The following is a 22194-nucleotide window of genomic DNA, read 5'->3' as shown; positions in this document are numbered from 1 at the left end:
GTCCCATTTGATTCCAGGCTATACAGGAGAATTCCCAACCCATTTTGCCAGTCATGAAATTAAAAATGCAAAGCTCTAGTAATTGACACAAAGTCACACTGAGTGGATGAAACACAAAACCAAGCTCTAGAGCGGGGTCTGTCTGGTTTTTATAGCTCACCCAATATCACTAAAGCATCTCAATCCCTATTACTCAGTTACTATGAGGCAAATATTTAGGTGCTAAAAATGGATGCTAAGGAGGAAATTACAGGAATCATCATATCATGCAAACAAATTTTCAATTAGTATTGTGGGAGTTCTATTAAAATTGAAAGTGGCCAAGGCATTAGGGTAGAGGTTATGAAGGGTTCAGGTGAGAAGAAGGACAGGAATTCATGAGCAGTTTCAACCAAGTTTGAACAACCAAGTAAATAGACGGAGTATTAGCTGAGTTAAGTCCCAGAACCTGGGGAAACTCATGTTTGTTCATCAGCAACTCACCTTGCAGGATCTTAAATGTTGAAGATAATAAGGAATAAGGTAAAATTACTGTCCCATGCAGTTTATACTCCAAAAGGACAAAGTCAGATAATAATAGTTTTGAAAAAAAATGGTAAAAAAACAACTTTAGAGAGAAATGTGCTTGCATCTTGGGTACTTGTGTTTGATCCCAAGCAGCTTTGGGATCAAAGATGCAGAGGTAAATGAAAGGATGCCAGAAAGAGAGTCGACCTGTTCCTGTCAGAGATAGGACAACAGAGCTACTCAGATGAAACAAAGGGTAAAATCTGTCTCATGAAGGGGAGGTAGTCTGAGAAAACACTTGGGTAACAAGCTATCTCACTGAGCCATGCAGACTAAACAGAATGAGAAAGACTTCTGAAGGCATTTTTATATCCAGCATTCAGAATTCCTGCCAATAACCAGCCACAGGGGCGAAGAGCTAATGTGCTAAAGATGGATAATTCCTCCCTAGTCAAAGCAGGACTTCAGAGATAGACTCAAACTGAAACATCAACTGCGCTCTGTGAATCACAAGGACCATTCATGCCAAAATATGCAAAACATTTAAATGTAAAAGAAAACGGGAAAACAGATATATCTGATTAATTCTTGGGTAATCAGAAGCGCTGGGCCAGTTCCCCATGGATTCTCTAAAGCAGGAATTGGCAGTTTTGTTTCAACAAAAGCGTGCTCACACTAGACTCTGTACAGTAAATTTCTACCTTAGTGACTCTGAGGATGCTTCCCATTTGAACTCTGGTTTCCCGGCCACTTTCCAGGTCTCTTAGTACTGAGAAGGACAAGCCCATCCACCCATTGTAACCTCCAATCACACGAAGTTATTGCTCTGATGTAACTATAATATAATCTTTGGAAATAAAACAAATTATTTAAGAAGAGAAGTTATGATTCACATCGCTGATCTGTGCCTGTATGTATCCAATGCTCCTGCATATCTGCTACATGTGATTATTAGATTCACATAGCACAGGCCATTTCATGCTAAACTCTTCCCATAAACAGCTCCATTTGTGCTTTCTGAGGGAAGAACACCTTCAGCTTTGTAAGTGATAATGTTTTGTGTCCCACAGACCCTGCATAACTGATATAATCTAGTCCTTCCGTCTCCAGGCACTTTTCCTGGTGACATGATAGCTTTGCCATAACATGTAGGTGAATAAAATTCGGTTGTAAAAGCACTGACCTCTGAGAGAACACAAACCAGGAACCTGTATTGATGATGATGACAATGATAACCAATATAATATTTTCAATCTTTAGTCAATCTGGAGAATTTGCTAAATTTTTAGTATGCTTCATCTCATTAGCATATGAACTTGGAAAGCCAGGTTGTTTTTTTTTTAAAAAAAAAAAAATTGGATATTTTATTTACATTTCAGATGTGATCCCCTTTCCCTACTTCCCCCCCACCCAGGAATCCCCAATCCCATTCCCCCTCCTCCTGCTTCTATGAGGACCTGCCCCCACCAGTTTTCAATGCTGGATTTGGTATAACCAAAGATTAAATTACTACTGTATTCTACCACACACACACACAAGACAATTTACTGCTTGACAGCTAGCTCCTGTTTTTGAAACTTTCCCTGGTGATTCTCAACACTGCTTTTTTTATTGTAAAAATTGATCTCTTCTGAATATAAGAGCTTTGGATCAATTAATTAAGGATCTATCAGCAAACTCAGCTCAGTTATAAAAAAGCAACATGTAGCTGTCCCTCACCATCAAGGCAAATTTCAATGGTAGAAAATATTACCTATGATATGCACCAGAAATCTATTCATCATCTGTCAGACATCAATTTTCCATGTTGTCTTTCTTCTGGAAGCTCAACTAAACAAACAAACAAAAAAAAAAACCAAAAAACAAAACTCTTGATATATGACCAGGTTTTGTGCCAGAAAGAGAAAAGAGAGAGAGAGAGAGAGAGAGAGAGAGAGAGAGAGAGAGAGAGAGAGAGAAAGATGTGGGCTTGCAAAAATTGTTAGAGCCTTCATTCAGAAATAATCTGGGTCATGTCTACTTGCAGCTTGTTCGCTTGATTTCTTTTCCTTTTTTTTTTCCTCTGAGACATGGTCTTACTATATTGCCTTTTCTAACCCAAAATGTACCATGTAGACCAGGCTGACCTACAACTCAAACAGTTACCTGCCTCTAACCCCTGAGTGCTAGAATTAGAGGCAAGTGTCACCATGCCTGAACCAACATTTTACAAAGATTTATCTTTATCATGTTTAATCACATGTGTGTATGTGAGTGCTGTGACTGTAGGCAGCAGAGGCAGCAGATCTCCCCAGAGATAGACCTGAGTTTCCTGTCGTGGGTGCTGTAAGCAGTGCATTTTCTTAAGTGCTCAGCCATCTTTCAGCCCCTTCCCACTGTAGTTCTTTAGCTAACCTGGATGTCAGGGGGATGAATCAATAATAAGGAAGGCATTTTGAACTCCAATAGGAGATCAGAACAGTGGGAGACTTAGAAGCAGTGACCATCAGAGCATCAAAAAACACTGGAGTAGAAAATCACTGGTCTCTGCCTTTACTGGGTTTCTTTGAGTCTCAATGCCTGCATTGGGTAAAGTGGGGCTATTGTGGCCAGGGTTGCCATGTACTCACATATTCTAACCCTCCAAAAGTGTAACAAATACAAAAGTATCCTGGGAAACTCAAGACAACTAAAAGATCATTTGCCATACAGTCCTCATCCTGCAGAATGCAAAGGACACCATATTATTCCTCGTCTTTCCAAATAGTTCTTCATTCCAGTTTATGAAAAGCTGCTCAGACTCCAAATTCAGTAGCAAGGGTGCCAACAGGACAGCTAGCTCTGTAATTATTCCAGACACTGGTTATAATTCACACTAAGGTATCAATAACTACCTAAGATCCACTCAGTGAAAATGCTATCACAGTGGGGAGAAACCCCCCAGCCAACCAGATCCATAAGACACTGATGTCCAATGAAAGAAGTTTTCAAGATGAGGACTGTGCCCGCTCCAGACTCACAAGGCAAAAATGAAACCTGGTGAATTGTATTACAGCTGATCGAAGGTTTTATTACCTTCCATTGATTGGTCAGGAGTGTCAACTTCTGAAGACCAAGGAGTCTCTAATACACCAGAGCTCTGTTGCCGAGGGACAAAGGTAAGAAAGTTGAAAGCCTTTTGTGCTTTCTCTTCTTCTGAGAGTCTGGGATGGATTTTTCAAGATATTCTGGACAGTGGGAGTGATGTTTTATTTTAATTTCAAGCTAATCTTACTCATTGTGGTTTTTATAATGCATGTCATTTTCATTCATTTATTGCAGCTCATGCATCTCTAGTTGTCTTTAAGCTACGGTGAAACAATGCATCCCTGGGAGTCTCTGGTACCTCTAAGGGTCACCACTAGATGACACTGGATGGAAATTCCTAGCTAAGGACTCAGAAAATGCAGAGAACTATGTATAATTAATAGAAGAGTGGTACAGGCACAGAGTTTCTTTCTCCCAAACTGCCTTCGTTGTTTCCTCTTCCCATCCCTCTACTGGATTCAAAGGGAAGAGGTAACATGATCTCTGCTCCAAAGGAGGAACATGAATAACCAGACCTGGTAGCATCCCCCGCCCTCTCCAAATATCAGATGAGGGATGTCAGGACTAGGTAGGAGGTAATCCAGTTCTAAAAATTAAGATGGAGAATCTTCTGCATGTCTGAGTAGCATGGGGCTTAGAGAATGGCCTGTATGAAGAAATAGCTTTGAACATGAACATGTAGAATCCCACACAGAGATCTGCCCTTCAACATTTTCTTACTTGGGATGCTGTAGGGTGACACAGTGACTGGAGATATAGCAGTATGTATGTCAGTATCATGTAACCACAGTGATGCAAACCCAAAGACCAAGTTTGATGTGTTCAAGATTATGAACACGTGCTCTAAGTTTTGGCATCCACTATATGTGGTCCTCAGTTCCCCCTGGATGCCCAGAATGTAGTTTATGCCCGAAATTCTGTTGTTGTGCACTGTATTCCTCCTTAATACTTATATCCCTTCTTAGATGCTGGCCTGTCTCCATGAACAAGTTCCCTGGGACTTCTGGACTGTCTCTATGATGGCAGAGAAATGTCTACAGCCCCTAGCCATCACTATGACCTAGGGTACCAGTACCAAACAAGTACACTGGCATGAAGACATATCCAGATGGTGAAACAAGCAGAGGCATTCCAAGAAAACAGTGATTCAAACTTGCAGTCACACAGTGTAACTAATTTTTTTTTAAGGCCTCCAACAGAAAGGGCAACTTTAATACCACAGTTCTCTCTTGGAACCAATTTTATATAATAAAAATTGGAATCAAGGAAAAGAATCAGAGTCCCAGCAAGCATTCGCAGCATCCATTACTCCCTCTTCTTCTAGGTCGCACTTGCTCATGGGACATAGGGGAGTATATGGCCCTAGGGGTCATTCATTGTGCATGGATTCTGCTATCACTTTTACAATGGCTCAGAGTTCAACCCAACACTTAGCAGAAGGTAGGAACATAACTCCATCAGCTCATTAACTAGCTTAGTAGTATTTCCCATAGAGATTAAATTAAAAGAATACTCGCATGGAGGTTTTGTTTTTCCCTGATTAAGTAGAAAATAGCATGAAATAGAAATATAAAGTAATGACTTTATGTGATGTGTTGAAATTTATAATGTTCTTCCCCAAATTAACAAACAGCTAACAAGAATTCAAGACTGGGTGGAAAAAAAAATCATAATCAAAGGGGTAACTTCATTCTCCCAAAGGACATGATTCAAGTTCAAAGCAAAAAGGCAAATGCAAAATAAAAGGATTAAAAAGAGAGAGGAAGCCCACACACTAGAATACAGCTACTGACTAAGAAGAAAGAAACAAAGAAAGTCTTCAGAATAAATGAAAAAGCAAGGACTACCAACCAGAACCATCACTGGGAACCAGCAGATACTTTTTTAAAGAAGTGAGTAGCTCTTTGAGTGAAGTCAAAAAGTTAAACAGGGGTCAGCAATACAGAACATAGACTGAACAGGTATTTATCATTACTGTCACCTATGAGCACTGTCTGTACCATAAGAACACTTGACCTACTTTAGAACCAAGCTACAGTAAATAGACACTGCCACATTTGTTCAGTTTGAGAAGCCTGCCTTCCTCCCAGGCTACCACAGCTTGATATTTAACTAACAAAGATTAAAGGAGTGCCTGAATTAGAAACAAGGGGAGCTGAAAAGTAGCCCAATCATGATTCTGCCTTAGAGAACTTCCATGCTCAAAGGGGAGGAGCCAGGGAGAGCCTTTGAAAAGGACAGGCTCAGATAAATAACACATGGTCAAAGCAAGCCCCACCCCTCCGGCTGCTAAAGGAGTAGAGGTGTGCAATGCTCACCATCAGCACTCGAGGGGCTGAGCTTGGGAGGAAGGGGTGGACCCCCAAGGCAAAACAGATGGTAGGTTGGGGTTGAGGCCACATCTCCATTATAACAGTGTGGGTTCATGGAACTAAGTCACAACTCCTGTCAGTCCAACTCATTCTTGATAAAGACCGGAAGGTGACAACCTGTGGGTCATCCTTTGAGGAAATCAACTGAAAAAATAATTCTGCTTTCAGGAATTGACAATGAAATCTGGGTCTAAGCCAATCTCTGACCATTATTTGAAAAGGGAACTTAGTTGCCACATCCCGCGATGACCTTGGAGATGATTCTCCCTTCCAGTCATTAAACAGAAAGTGCTGTGCTTATGGCTGTCCTGGTATTGGTGTGAACAGTGGGGACACTGTATGATCTTACACCTCTCTCAGTTTCTCACGTGACGCTGCTGGTTAAACCATAAGAACGGATGCCGTGGCATAGCCAATTCCATATCTGTAGTAACTGAAAACATACTTCTCTGCCACTTCCCCACGAGACCCACCTGCCCTTACCTTCACAGTACGCAGAGTTGCCCTGGACAGAGATATATCCATTCTTGCACTCGCAAGTCGCTTTTGTATTCCAATTTTTACATTCTGAGTTTTCTCCACACTTAGGTGCTTCTGCACAGAAGTTATGACCTGCAGGACAGAAAGAATGTTTTACGTCAAGGAATGACAAGGAATGAGGGCCTCCAAACAATAAGGCACACAGTACTGTATACTACATACAGCTCACAGAACTAGACCATGGCAACATGTAAGATTAAGCCAAGTAGGAGCTATAGGGCAGGAAGGAGAAACTCTAGACTGTCCTGAGTGTGAGAGCGTGTTTCCTATACTCCTGGCACTGCTCACCTTGCTAAGCTACTTCCTGCCTCAGTGTTGTAACCATGCCAATCTGAGTAGTCTTGTTGTATATATTGCTATAATTATCTTAGTAGACACTTTACAATGTGTAAATGTGTGAAAGAATGCATGACCTAAATAAATATATGGGTCTAGAAGATACAATGGAGATAATGAGAGTGTTATCATTATATAGACTTTCCTTCTGCCAGGCTTCACTACTTTGTGCATAACTATAATCTTTTCATACACTGATGCTTATTTCTAAACAAATATTCAGCTTTGCTATCTTCAACTTCCCATAAGTACAATCATTTTATATATATATATATATATATATATATATATATATATATATATATATTTGTAGATGTCTTTATTCATATTAATAAACCCTAACCATGGCAATGCTTATGGGAATTAATTTGTCATTGCTGCACCTCAGGATTATGAGAAGTCCATAATTTACATCTACGTACTTTCCTAAAAATCAATATTGGAGTTATTTGCATGCTTTGAAATATAAAATTGTTGCTAAATGGTTTTAAACACAGTTTTGACAAGTCAAAATTGTTTTTCCCCCACACTGCTTCCAGAATCCCTGCCACCTCTTATAAGACAGATACTTTACTTCTTCAAGTATCTACTAGAAATCTCTTTGGCAAAGATCCTCAGGTAGTTCTGAACTTAATTTTAATCTCTTTTAAATGTTTAAGACGGGTTTCTTGAAACATACAGTATACTCCAAGCACATGGGAAACTGGAACAGCAGGATTCAACACCAGCCTTGACTACACAGCAAGACTGCCTCAGTCAATCAATTACAGAACTCTCCTTATACTTGAAAACTAATTCTACTCTGTAAAGGTATTTGATCTCAACATTTGAAGATATGACTCTCTTTACAGTTTTCATATTGTTATCGATAATCAGAAGTTAATTTTAAAAACATTCCTTCCTGTGTGGTTATCATTCTATCAATGAAGATTTTGAAGCTTCATCTGCCTGTTTGATTGGCTTGGTTTGATATTCTACTCTTCAATTTTATTTTGAGGTTCATGAACATGGATTTGTTTTCACACTTAGGATTCCTTGGGGACGGAGCCTAAATCTGAGAACTGGTGTATCCCTTTTATTACTTTTGAAATGCCTAACTCTCTCTAGCAGTGAGTCACACTGGGCTGTCTAATGTCTACAAAATCTTTCAGTTTGACCCATGAAGACTATGTGCTTTTATATACTGATATGATTAGATAGTGATTACATTGTGTCTATATAATACAGAACAAACTCGCCATCTCCAACTACATCATCTATTCATATCTGCACGGTCACTATTTGTTGCAGGATATTTGAACATATTGTGAACCCAGAGATTGTGTCATTCACTAAAAATTTCTGTTTCTAGTTATGGTGTGACTCAGCCTTTAGCAGATACACTTAATCTCTCTGGTTTGAATACAGACACACCCTTAATACACACCTTTAATACCAAACAAGGAAGGTAAAGTTAGTTTGTAGAGGGAAGCACCCCTGTTTGAAAGTGGTATCTAATTGAGTGAACAACTAGATGAATTAGAGAGAAATTTGATAGAATAGGATATGCCCAATTTTCATGAGAAGAGAGAAGGAAGGAAAGCTAATTAAGAGAGCACAGAGAGAAAAAACAGGGACAGTTTAACCTAGACAGTTATACAGAGACATGCTGCCGAGAGAAAACAAGTTAGACACAGATGTAGACAGAACAAACCAGAAAATGAGAAGGATCCAGAAAATCAGTATTTATTCTCAGAGTTCTAGCTGGGTCACATGACAGGCTCTGTCTTATTTCGTAGTCTTACTGTCTTGTGATCTATATCTTTTTTTGTTCTTTCCTTGCTAAATTCCAGTGAATTTCCCATGTAATTTTCAGTTCATTAATTCTCTCTTGGGTTGTATCTCATTCTATATTTCATATCATTTTAAATTGTCCTTATATTTTTAGTCTAGAATTCAGTGTTGTTCTTTTTAATCTGCTTAGTCAATTTGATATCCCCTTATCTATTCCTCTTTTAATCTTTTAAATCATTCTCTATGCTGACGCTTTCACTGTCACCCAGCTAGGCTTGTGATTTTGTTGTTAATGCTGTACACCATTGATGGTGGCTTATGTTCTTTCCTTTCATTGTGCAAGATTCTTTCATTTTGAGCTCATCTTGTTTGAAATTGAATATGTAGAAAATATTCCTGGCTTGGGTTTTTTTAGTATTTGTGCTATTTTCTGTCAGGTGGCTGGAGGAATTATCAACGTAAAATCACTTTAAACTCTATCTTTGCCTTGGGGTGAGAATTGAACCATACAGACAGGACACCCTGCAGCCCTAAACTTTCTGGAATGTTGGACGGCTTCCTCCTGTAGACTCCAATCTAAGACTCAAGACTAACAGGTAAGCCTTGTCTTAAGGGTTTGGTTTTCACCTTTTGAGAGAATCACAGCCTTTGAGATTCTCATTCAAGCATCCTGTACTAGCACCAGGCTATACCCTGTACATCAGAAGCCATGCAGAAAACCAACAAAGATAAAACAACAAAAACAACAACAGCAAAAACCTGCTCTCAGAGAAAACCAACTCCAGCATGCTTCCTGATCTCAAGCATCACACTTCTTTAACTTGGCGTTCTCTCTCTCTCTCTCTCTCTCCCTTTGTGTGTGTGTGTGTGTGTGTGTGTGTGTGTGTGTGTGTGTGTTTGTGTGTGTGTGTATGTGTGTTTATATTCTCCTTCTCCACTGCAAGACCTACTAAATGAAAAAAATTACATACTATAGACATTAGAGGGTTGAACTGGCAGGCTAAGCTATAAGCTATATAAAAGGATAGGTTAACTGTACATGTGACAGTACTTTATCCCCTTGAAATCGGTACATTTTGAGGATACTAATGATTATGCTACAGCACATACGATCGTACCACAGGAAACTGCACCTAGGGATCAGGAAATCTCATGTATAATTCAGAGTCTGCAGCTAACAAACACTGCGTATCGCCTCTCCTGCCTCGGTACATACAGAAATGATGACAGCAGTGATTTCAAACTGCTGCTGAGATCCTCAGCCAAGACAGGGAGGTAGAGAGAGATCATGCCCCCTGACCCTCTCACACATGGAGCAATGACCCTTTTATATTTTGATATACGGATTATGGAAACTACAAACTCAGGCTTAAAAACTATGCAAATCCTCAGACAGGGTAAAATTACATTTTAATTCCTTTTAATGAGAAGATGCTAGAACTGTTATTCTTCAAAAAAAATTTTTTTAAACCAACAACATTTAGCCTAGAAGGTTATGCTTTTTACTAAGTAATAATAATAAGATTCTTGCACCTGTAATGTGTCTGACATTACACTAAACATTTTAAATAAGAGACTGACTTGCATTACTGACTTGTTGTTGAAGAATTTGAAGAGCCAAATGAATATAAAATACTTAAAACAGCTCCTGATGTATACTAAAACAGTTGAACGTCGGTGTACCCATTCTATTGGTGATGTTGATAATGGATGATGTTAATGATGGTGATGATGGGGATGGTGATGAACATGATGATGGAGATGGTGGCAATTTTGTCAAGGGGAACTAAAGTCTAAAATAAGACCATTGTTTTCCCCTCAAACTAAAACTCATGAGAGGTAATCGGAGGATGGACAGGGGCATTTTTAATTTGTGTTGTAGAAAGGAATCTGCACCTATACAATATTAATAGCTTTAAGTATACACCACATCATAAATGCCTTATTCTGGGTTATCTCTCCAACCCAGGTGGCAACTGAAGGATCACAGAGTTGATCCCAGCAGACACCAACTAGATTCAGTACTCTAAGGACATGTCTGAACCCAGGAAATGAGGAGTGAGAGGATGGAAACGTAATGAGAGAAGCACAGAAGCAAGTCTCAGAAATGTGACTGGCCACTGGGAAACTGAGCTCCAGAACAGCTGGCTGCCCTGTCCCCTTTCCTGGAGACCCAGCTTGGTGGAGCTAAGAGGAGAGGCAGCTTGGCTTTGAGTGTTAGCTCTGCCTTCTCAGAACATCTTTGCTCTCAATTATGTGGAATGTAACAATTCAGTTGCTCTCCCTGCACTGGTGTGTGTGGCCACAGGCAGTATGTGTGCTGGTATTTCTCTTCCATGCCTGAGATAGGCAGACACTGGGGATCCAGGCCAGGTCCAGGTAACTCCTGCAGTCATGTATTCTCTTATACCATATACCCTCTGTGATGGGAAAATCCAATAAAAGGTCAAAGGGGTGGCCGCTTCTTGGAACATAAAAGAGTAGATATGTAGCCCTAGTGAGACTGACTGAATGTAAGTCACACTCAGTAGGACTAACCAATCAAAACCTCAACATAGATTTAACCCTTAAAAACCTGGGAACTAACACCTGTCGGTGGTTGTAGCCAGATATCAAGTGTTTACAGTGATGATTGCAGCTAAAAGAAATGGATGCTTTTGCTGCCCAAGGGGCAATTTTAGACATTGTGGCCTTCTTTGCAGGAGGAAGTATCTGAAGCTCACTCCTAAAGCCAGTCAGTACTCATCAGGCTTCTCACCATTGTAACACTTGAACCAATGTCACACATTCATCTCTTAGTGTCTGCATTCTGTTTCTGATTTCTTCATGTTTCTTTTTATTCCCAAAGTGAATACCATAGCCTGAAACAAAAGCCTTCAAACATTGTCAAAAGGCATTTAAACATCATTTTAGGCTTCATATAATGTAGCATTATTATTTAATGACTATAAAGCCTTAAAAAAATGAGCTTACGGTGAGGGAAACAGAAGGCTTTTCAATATGTTCCTGTCTGGTAACTCTAAGTCCTCTGAGCAAAAGCTCAACTTTAGTCACTGCCCCCTCCTAGGTCAGAGCCTAAGTCTAATCTGCGTCCCTAACCAAAAGCTTTCTAAGGGCTGGAGTATAGATGCGTAGGTGGAATGTTAGTCTAACATTGATAAGGCCCTGGGTTTCAATCCTCATTATTATGAAAACAGAGAACAGTGGTACACATTTGTGATCCCAGCACCTGGGTCATGGAGCCAGGAAGAACAGACAAGGTTATCCTCAACTACACTCCAAGATCAAAGCAGGACTGGACTACCTAATATTTGGTCTTGACAGAAAAAGGTCTTGTACTGTACAGGTACAGCTGTGTGACTGTATAGCTCATAAGTGAGAGGACTGATGGGCAGGCAAAACCTTAGTGGATAAATTAGTGAGTTAACAGATGAATTGATGCCATCCCACCACTACAAACAATTCAGACTCCCTTAGGCTGTCCATCATATTTCCTCTTTAAACATTTTTATTAATGTTATTATTCACAAAATACTAACTCTTCCTATAGTAAGAGGAGAGTCTGATGATCTTTAGCAATGGTGTGTGGTTGTGAGTCAGCCTCAATGCCCAGGTCAAAAAAAAACAAAAAACAAAACAAAAAAACCCTATTTCCTACTGCTAACCATCATCATTCATCAAGAACTGCCTCAGCATCTTAGCTGGCTGTCACCTCAGGCTCATAAATCCTCAGTTGGCTCTCTATTTCCATAACCCTTCAAATGGCTTTGTCTTTCTTATCTGATGTCTGTGAACAGTATGTCACTTAAGACACAAGCTTTCTTCGCTTAATATTTATTGTCAGTTGTCACCCAGTTCTTCCCTTTGCCCGTTCATGTTCCAGTCAGACTTCACTCTATTTTTACCCTCAGCACGGTTATCAATAAAGGTCTAAGGCGTGGTCCCACTCAAAAGTACCTTCTTGATTAATATCAATTTTGTTTGTTTATCTTTTACTTCTTTACTCTTTTGTAATTTTATAGCTATATATGAAATACTTTAATGATAGTCACCCACCCGTTTTCCTTTCTATCCCATTCTACTCCTGCAAAAGCCCTTGTTTGTCCCACAAAGTGTCTTGTGTGTGTGAGTATGTGAGTGACCCACTGTATTTAATCAGGATCATTTGCCTTAGCATGGTGGCAAGTTATTTCCTGAAGCATGGCAGCTTAGCTGTGGCTATACTAGTGAAGAAACTGACTTCCCATCTCCCGGCAATTACTAATCACTAACTCAGAGTATCTCAGGAAGAGATGGGGCCTTTTGATCAGGCTCCCCAACCACAACTGATTGTTGACAAGAATCATGCAGGTAAACACAGCTACAGTGAACTCATATCTAGAAGACAGCCTGTTCCATATTCTTCCCAATCCTCCAGCTTGCACTGCTTTGCTATGCACTCTTGCATGCTGTTCCCTTGGAGGAGATTCTATAGCTGACTTGTTTGGGGCTCAGCTCTCAGCACTTTGGCCAGTTATGAGTGACTACCTCAACTGCCACACACTACAAAGGGAATCTTCTCTGACCAAGGCTGAGAACGGTACTAATTATAGGGATAAACATAAATATTTAGAAGGCCATTTGACAACATTTGCATTTCACAAAAACATCACCAGGAAGCTCCCCCTACAAAGGCTTATGACCTCTCCAGACATGTAGGGAAAGGGGAAATCTATTCACTGTCATTGGGAGAGTAAATGGGTATAGCATTATGGAGATCTGTGAGGTCTCTCAAAAAGCTAAAATAGAACTATCATCTCATCAAGCGGTAGCACTCCTGGGTATATACCCAAAGATTGCCACAGAAATACCACGGCATTCATATTCATATTCATTGTTGTTCTCTGCTCACAAAAGGGTCAGAATATTATTCAAAACTAAGGATATACTAAAAAGCATTCTATGAGAACATCCTATTTTATAAGCTAATTAAAAAAATTTAAAGATAGGAAAAGACTGGGAACTGAAGTAGCTACTATAGTAAATAATTCAGCTCCAGAAACCATAGCTATTAAACAAATCCCCCAGTGACGTGTGTGGGACACCTCCCTGTAAGTTGTTGGTCATAGAAGCCCTCGTGTGACTCAAAATTAATAGAGTACTTCTATTTCCCTTGGTTCCCACCAGAACCAAACACCTAGACCATACTTCTGAAGACACCACATACTTTGGATATAAGCCTTAGAAAATTCAAGGTGGAAGTGAGCTGAATGCTAAGTTTCATAATGCAAAGCAGTGCTATGCAGGCTGCTGAAGAAAGTACAGCCATCAATAATAGCCTTATGTAGTTATGAACTGTGTGAGCTACCACACCAACCCACCAAGTAAGATATGTCCACTGTGCAACAATGGCAGGGCTGTTACGAGGGTAAACAACTGCTTTTTGGATTAGAGACACACTTCACCAGAAAGAAATCGTGCCTGGCATTCTAAACGTGGTAGTCCTTTTATCTTTATGGACTTAGAAGATATAGCTAAATTAAAAAATGTATAAGTAAGTAAATAAACAATCCATTGTTCAAGTATTTATTCTACTATTTTTAATAAGTAGATTTTAAGTTTTTGAAACTACTATGAAATTAGTATATAATGCCATCTTTTTTTTTAATTAATTAATCAATTTATTTTTATTTATGAGTACACTGTTGCTGTCTTCAGACACCCCATAAGAGGGCATCAGATCCCATTACAGATGGTTGTGAGCCACCATGTGGTTGCTGGGAATTGAACTCCAGACCTCTGGAAGAGCAGTCAGTGCTCTTAACCACTGAGCCATCTCTCCAGCCCCCGATATAATGCCATCTTTAACCTAGGATTTGTTCAAATGTCCAAAGCATCTTAAATACAAAATCTGCTTTTCATTGACTTCTTCCACGATGTCTTCTAACATACAGCTAGACAGTTACACGTAGCAATTAAACCTTTACAATAACCCTAAAAATAACTACCCTCAATTTATAGGTTAGGGAGATGAGGCTAGGAATTTGTATACTCAAAGTATACATGAGTAAGTAACAGTCACAATCTGACTCCAAAGTTCTTGTTAGAACCACTGAAAAAATAATTCTCCTGACATTTAAATACCTGGAGGCATACAGAACCCCAGCAATATCCTCTCCAGTGATACTTGTAGATTGTAATCCTTCGTGTGTGTGTGTGTGTGCGTGTGTACATTTTCTGTACAATAAGGTTTGTTATCTTTATTGCCTATAATCAAGAAGATGCGTGTGTGTGTGTGTGTGTGTGTGTGTGTGTTGTACATTTTTTAATCTGTTCATCTAGGTCTGCCATTCTGTTCTAATCAGAAATTAAATAAAATGCCAAATTTTACAGACATGTGCTAGGAGTATCTACTTCTCTCCATGAGCAATAGTTAGGGAATCACAGCCCCCTCTAAGAGCATAGAAAACAATAGGATTCGTTAGCATGCCTGGCTTCACTTATGTTGTATCATTATAGCAAACAGACCACTCACTGCCCATTAATGCTCCTCTCCATTCCAGCCTCAGAGGCACCTCAATAATCCAAGCTTACCAGTGGAAGTTGAACCTTTGATTACACTCTCAAACCTGAGTCTCATAGGTTCTTCCCATCTGTCTGTGGCACCTTCATCTACCCAGCCAGAGAAATGGAAATCATGTTAGCCCTCACCTCTGGAAAACTAGCCCTCCTGAGTCCCATCAGTTTCATCTTTATGTGTGTGTGCATGTATACACATGTGCATAGATTTAGGTAGGCATATGTTCTTTGTTCTATGTTGCTTTGGGGAGCTGGGATCACACATGGGGCCTTGCATGTATAAGGAAAACACTTTAACACTGAGCCACAGCTTGGTCCCTTCTTCCATAAATATATCATCAATTTATCTGCTTCTGAACCTCTCCACAGCTGTAATAATAAAAATCTCCTCCCCACTCTACTATCCTCTCTTAAATGGAAACCACCTCATTGTCCTTCCTGTACCCTTCTCTAATTTATCCTTCACAGGATGACATGTATCTCTATCCACCTTACCCCTGCAACTGCCACCCCCCTTCCCCTTTGTCCTTTCCCTCCCTTCAGAATCTTGCAATGTCATTTCATTTAAAAACAAAATCCTTAACACCATCTTCTCTCCATTCTTTTAACTCTTCTAATATTTTTAAAAAATTGTTTATTATTTGTTGTTGCTGATAACCATTTGGGTTTTTAAATTTTGTTTTTTGTTTGTTTGTTTGTTTCTTCATTTTTGACATGTCTCTTATATCCCAGGCTAGCCTCAAACACTTTGTGTAGTGAAGAATGATTCCAAGTACTGTGATTACAGCACCACCACTCAGTCTGTGCAGTGCTGGGAATTGAACCCAGAGCTTTCTGTATTTGAGGTAAGCTCTCTACCAACTGAGAAAAACCCCTCACCCCTCCTCTAGTATTCTGATCTTTTTTGCCTTCTAATTCAAGAGCTTTGCAAAGCCATTCTCCCTGATAAAATAACTCAGCCTTCAAGTTAAGGTCAATTATAACTTACTCTTTGGGCAATAGAGGATCTTGGTCAAAGGGGGCAGTATTTCAGTTAAACAAAGAGTAAATTATGACCCTGTATTTCGCAGCATGAGGTTTACTGATGGTAATAATATATGCTGGAAAGTTCCAGAAAATGTTCAAGGAAAAGTTCTCACTGAGCACACAAAAATGATGAGTAAGATGGTGAGTATGTGAGGTCATTGATACATTAATTACATTGATTTAGTAAATCATAAGGTATGCACATGTCAAAACATCATATTGTAAATCACATGTAAATAAACACACATTTTTTGGTCAATTATACCTGAATAAAGCTCAGTAATAGGTTTTTAAACAGAAACAACAATAAGTCAGTCTCTCCCTCACTCACGTTCAGGGAAGCATTTATTTCCCAAGTCAAAAGTAAACACTATTATTCTCTCACAAGATGCTGCGAGTTTGTTTGCAGCGGTTATCACAATGACTAATTATGTGAGTATTTTTTGCTTTTATTAGTAGATGCTTATGCCCTGCAAGATGCTTCCCTCAATGAAGGAAAGGACCATGTAAATTTGCCCACCTTCTGGCTGAGACAATAGGCCAATGTATTGTAGGCATTCACCTGATATTTATTCAGTTATTCACTAAATCCTCATTGTCTTCTCAAGCTAGACCTGAATGTGTTTTTAAGATAAACAAAATGAGTCTGGAGAGATTAACTGCATCTCCTGCAAAGACAGAACTAGTATATATTTATATGCATAAACATACATTTGTATGCATACCTAAATATGTGCATACATGCATACTAGTAGAAGAAATAGAGTTATAAACACATATATGACTCCGAGTTTCTCTCACCACCCATATGACTGACCAGCCATCATTTCCATCATCAATGGAAATTCAAGGAACACCAACCCTGGCCTGGGGAAACCAACACTTCATCAGTCACTGGCATTTTCCAGCGTGTGAAACACCTGCACCTTCCCAAACAACCAAACCTTACGTCTTGCCATCATTTTTCACCGCCTGGAGACTTAACATGAGAAGGAAGAGAACTACAGAATGGTGCACACGGATGAAATAGCAGGGTGAAAGAGAACTGATCTAGAGATGGCAAGTGGCTGAAATGAGCAACCGCTCTGAGAAAGGCACACAACCTGCTGGGATGCAGCTCAAAGTTTCATTCAGGAAACACACCTGTGTTTAATTCCCAGCAAAGTGTCATCCAGCCAGCCAACAAAAACTAAGTAAGCACAAAGCATCTCCCCAATTACTGTGCTTAGAAAAGGAGGCATTACCATAAGCCCAAACACAAAACAGCAAACATCCATGACATCAAAGTAATTAATGAGGAAACATAACTATTAGGTGTGTCACACTTTTCTTATGAAGATATGAAAAATCTGGACTTACTCTGTGGCCCTACATTTGCATTTCTGTAATAGAAAGACTAGCAAGCCAATCTGGTTTCCTTTAAACATTATAGTGAAGCTCTCATACTGCCGCTGTCGAAATTTCTCTCTTCATAATTATGATAACACTATTCATTTATCTTGCTTCACCTCTGGCTTCTGCCACCAATGATGGACAGCATCTGTGTTTTCTGTCCTGTGCCTTTATCTACAATAAAGACAGAATAGACCTGACCCCAGGCTTTGTTGAGATGGCTAAAGACTGACTCCATTAAAACAATGGCTTTTCAACCTTACTAACGCTGCATATTTAATACAGACCCTCATGTTGTGTGACCCCCTTCCCCAGACATAAAATTATTTTGTTGCTACTTCATAACTGTAATTTGCTACTGTAATAGTATGCTTCCTGACCCTTGTGAATGAGTTGTTGGACCCCCACCCCTAACAAGAGTCATGACCCACAGGTAGAGAACTGCCCTAGAGGGATGCATAGCTTTCCCCAGGTCCCCTGCCAATAATGCACTCCTCATGAGCAACCTAGGCAGTTTGTCTTTGTGTTGTGTACCTGCACATTCAGAACACACATTCCAAAGCCCTCTACCCTAAGTCAAATTTCAGGAAGTCTATACCTCTCCCATTCCCAACTACTTGCCCAACTTTGTAATTCACACAAAGAGCAATGGTGTGCTGGTGTATGTGCCTCACAGCTAGAGTCAACACCATCCACCAGTTGGTTAAAAGAGATGCTTTATGAGAATTGAGGGTCCTTAAGGGACACACACAACCAGAATACCTGTCACAAGAGAAACCAGAACCATGGGGGATGAGAAGATCGTTTAGCCTTTCGTGGACATACCATTGTGCGTCATTAGGACAGGACTATCAAAGGAGAGTGGGCTCCATGCTCTAACAGATTCTATCTTAAAAGCACTCTGTTGCTTCTGAAATTATCAACTTTTAGCTGTCTTCCTGTCCTGGGCAGTCCAGCCCTAATTTCCAGTCTTCCCTCTGGATCAATGGACCCCATTCTGGGGATGTCAGAAACCTTCACCCAATGTAGCACTTCCATGGGCATGGATTTCCTGTCTTCTCTAGACAGTGTTATCCTTCAAATTCCTCTGCCCACTGCACAGCAGCTACATTGCAGCCCTGTCTTCATGGTCCGTGTTCACTCACATCTTCAGAGTTTTGATCTGACCCATCTGTCAACATACAAAGAATAATCCTCCACCATGAAATCCTGCCAGTTCTTCTGCATGTGCGCAAGCCCACATGCTCACTAAATGCTTCCTTTCCAAATTGCTTTTCACCTCTAATACCCTGAAGTCATCTCTCTAAGATCATTTCAATTACAAACCCACCTGAAATGATCAGGGAGAGTGGGAGTGAAACTCGTGTGTTAACAGGATTCTTTGGGAGGATTTAATTGAAGAGCATAAAGTCTTAAATAGTACAAATAATCTCAGCTAATTTCAGACCAGGCCAGATGACAAGGCAAGTGAGCATGAATTAAAATTACCGATAAACACATTTGGAACAGATGTCGGAAAGAACTTTCTTCCAATACCCAAAGTCATAAACATGAAGCGAAACCCTCCAAAGTCGTTGGCGATGCAGAAGATACAATTAGAGCTGGTTATGTGGGAAATAAAACTCTGAGGAGTGTGTTGAAGGTGCCAGGATGGGCCAAATGATGGGTGTGTTTTCCTGGAGCAGTCTCGAAAATGCACGGTCAAGATTATTAGCTTTTGTTGTTGTTCAGCCTTTGACTGAGAGTACCAGAAATCCATGGGCGATACTTCCTGCTGGGTCTACATTCAGTCCTTCATTGCCTTCTTCCAGGAAGAAGCATAGTTGTCACTCTACTGTCCACTCTGCCTCTCCACCTAGTGATCACATACTCTAAGGTGACAGGCCTGTGCTACAGCCATTACCACATTACAGCTATAAACAATTGTTCACAGGTGGCTCTGAGGTATCAGGAAAAAGAGGCATCAGTGGTTAGTCATGGCTGCTCTGGGTACTACACAGGTGACCAAGACCTGCAGACTCAGCAACAGCATAGAGCCCCCATCTGTGTCCATCATGTTTGATCCTATGTGTGTGTCTTCCTAAACTGTCCTGTGGTTCTTTTCCTATGTCTGTCCTGTCTGCACCAAGATGCAGTCCATCCACTCAATCCTGTGGATTGAGCTGTCTTCTCACTTGGTTACTTTATCTTCCTTAAAGGCAGAAGGAATGGTCTGCAGGATTGCAATATTTGACAAACCCAGAGCAAGGTGCCCAAGCTCCTGGTCTAAATTCTACCTCAGCTGATGCACTGAACACTAGAGATCACAACACATTGTCATGCTTCACTTTAAGTTCTCAGATTCAAATTCTTCAAAGACAAAAACAATCCCTCAACGTAAACCAAAGGTCTGTATCTTTCATCTTGATTAGTCGTTGGAGTGGTAGCAGACATAAAAGAAAATGCATATCACTAATTTAATAAAAAAATAACGTTATGGCAAATGAATGAGTTATAACTTGGAAACATTAAGTTACAACTCAGAAAAATGTTTTTTTAAATACTATCATATTCGTGGAATATCTAGAGTATATTATCCAGTGCTAAATGTCATTGTTTAAAGTCTTCAGTGTAAAAAAATACAAAACATCCCTTCATAATCAGGTCTGTCTTGTCCCTTATATTAAAGATACATAATACCTGATCATTTAAAGCAATGTTATTTGTTAAGTTGGGTATTGTTATGGTCATCATTTAAACACAGATCTAGAGAAGGAGCACGGTTCTCTCCAAAGCCCAGACTATGTCCCTTTGGTAAGGTGGTCTAACAGAGTTTTAACAAAAATAAATCTTGAAAAAATGTCAAATTCCCAAAGCACAAGAACAGTTATGATTCAAACTTCCCAGGAATAACATCTCAGACAGCATCCCTCAGGATACAGACCTGACACTCTCAGTGAGACACAGACAGCGAAAACATCCATTGGAAGCCCCTCTATGCAAGTGTATAGAGAACACAGCCACTTGGGTTTCCATGATCAGTCACTCCAGGGTAGCAGAAGACATGTGGCCACAATTTCCACGGCACCAACTCCAGAGATAACACACTTCATCTCATCAGCCCTCAAATGCCTGTTTGGATGTCTGCAGGAGATCTCAGTCCACAAAGCAAACAAGGTAACCTTCCCATATGCAGGATAAAAGCTGATTTTATATGGTGCTGAAGAAATGGCTCAACAGTTGAGACCACTGTCTGCTCCTGCACAGAACCCAGGTTCAATTCCAAGCACTAGATCATGGCTCACAACTGTCTATAACTCCAGTTCTAGGGAATTTAGTGCCTTATTTTTGCCTGGGCATGCAAAGCATGTACATGGTGCACAGATATACATGCAGGCAATATTACTATACTACACAAAATAAATCTTTTTTATTTTATTAATTTACATAGATATTGACTAGATTCTGCCTTTGTGTGCTCTATGTTTTGAAGATGTGAGATAAGAAAAACTGAATTCTTTGCCTTAGACAAAGCTCCTGAAATCCATGACTTGTTTAAAAGGTACTATTTCAGGCCCTTCTTCACCCAGAAAACAAGAGCATAGAGGGAAAGGTGAAAAACAGTGAATGACACAGGGAGAACCATGTTTCTCCCTGAACTGTGTGAGATTATTATGCTACCTCTAAATAAACCCCTAAGGAATAAATCAGGACTCAGAGAAACTGAGTCAGATCACAGTGAGTGTGGTTTGGGACCACAGATGTTGAATTCATCTGGAAAGGTCACTTAAGCTGTAGGGCTTTGTGGGGATGTTGTAGACGCTATCCTGATGATGATCTTCCATTTTGTGGTTACATGATGTGTCACCAGGACCAGAGACACAGGCGAGTGAGCTCCTACTCTGGGATTCTGGGCTCCTGTCCTCAAGAGGAGGACATAATGACAGTGGGATATGCTGCAAAGGCCCTTGGTCAAAAATTACACTTTTATTTCTGGAAAATTATTAATGAATATGGCTAGCCTCTGTGCTAGTGGGGGTGGTATAAGGCAGGAGGGGATAGAAAAGAGTTAAATGTAAGATGGCCCAAGCTAAGTATTACACTGGATTACTTATCTTAACTCAGAAACATCAAAGTACAGTCAGAAAGGATCTAGCCATCTGGGTATTTGACAATGTGAGGGGTTGGGGATAGGAACAGACTCTAAAGAGTAACTATCATTATCTTTTTTTTTTAGTATGAAGAAAATTTTATTAGAGTTTAAAAGAAAAGTCTCAAGAGCAGAAAAGCTATAAATCTCCACAGCTGCCCAGAGGGAAAGAATGGAGGACAGAAGAGAAAAGGTCATGAGTGTAGCCTGTGCGAAGGTCAGCGGTATGGTAGCCAGGAGCCACATAGTGGTGCAGCAAAGAAAGAAATCCGAAGTACTAGTAGGGAAAGAATGTTTAAAACAGAGACAGTAGGAGAAAAACAAGACAAGTTCCCCTTTCCAGGTTAATTCAGACAAGTGGGCACACTTGTAAAGCCCTTGGCCAGTATCTCTAAGATACTGCAATGGAGGCAGGAATTCTGGGAATGAGAAGTATAGTATGTCATTAAGGACTAGTTACTCCACCTACCTCTTTAGCATAGCTTAAGGTGAGCT

General features: G+C 40.0%; 1 protein-coding gene across 3 annotated transcripts in view; it reads right to left on the bottom strand.

Moving 5' to 3' along the window:
- Nell1 (neural EGFL like 1) overlaps positions 1 to 22194 on the bottom strand; it is an 829837-nt gene that overhangs the window by 557401 nt on the left and 250242 nt on the right. For all 3 annotated transcript variants that reach the window (XM_028787438.1, XM_028787439.1, XM_028787440.1), the window contains one exon: positions 6429 to 6557. In XM_028787438.1, the coding sequence (XP_028643271.1) occupies positions 6429 to 6557 (129 nt within the window). The remainder of the gene's footprint in view (positions 1 to 6428; positions 6558 to 22194) is intronic.

This window comes from Grammomys surdaster, unplaced genomic scaffold (genome assembly GCF_004785775.1).
Source record: "Grammomys surdaster isolate TR1022 unplaced genomic scaffold, NIH_TR_1.0 125635, whole genome shotgun sequence".
Lineage (NCBI taxonomy): Eukaryota > Metazoa > Chordata > Mammalia > Rodentia > Muridae > Grammomys > Grammomys surdaster.
This window is presented reverse-complemented; position numbering and strand designations above follow the sequence as displayed.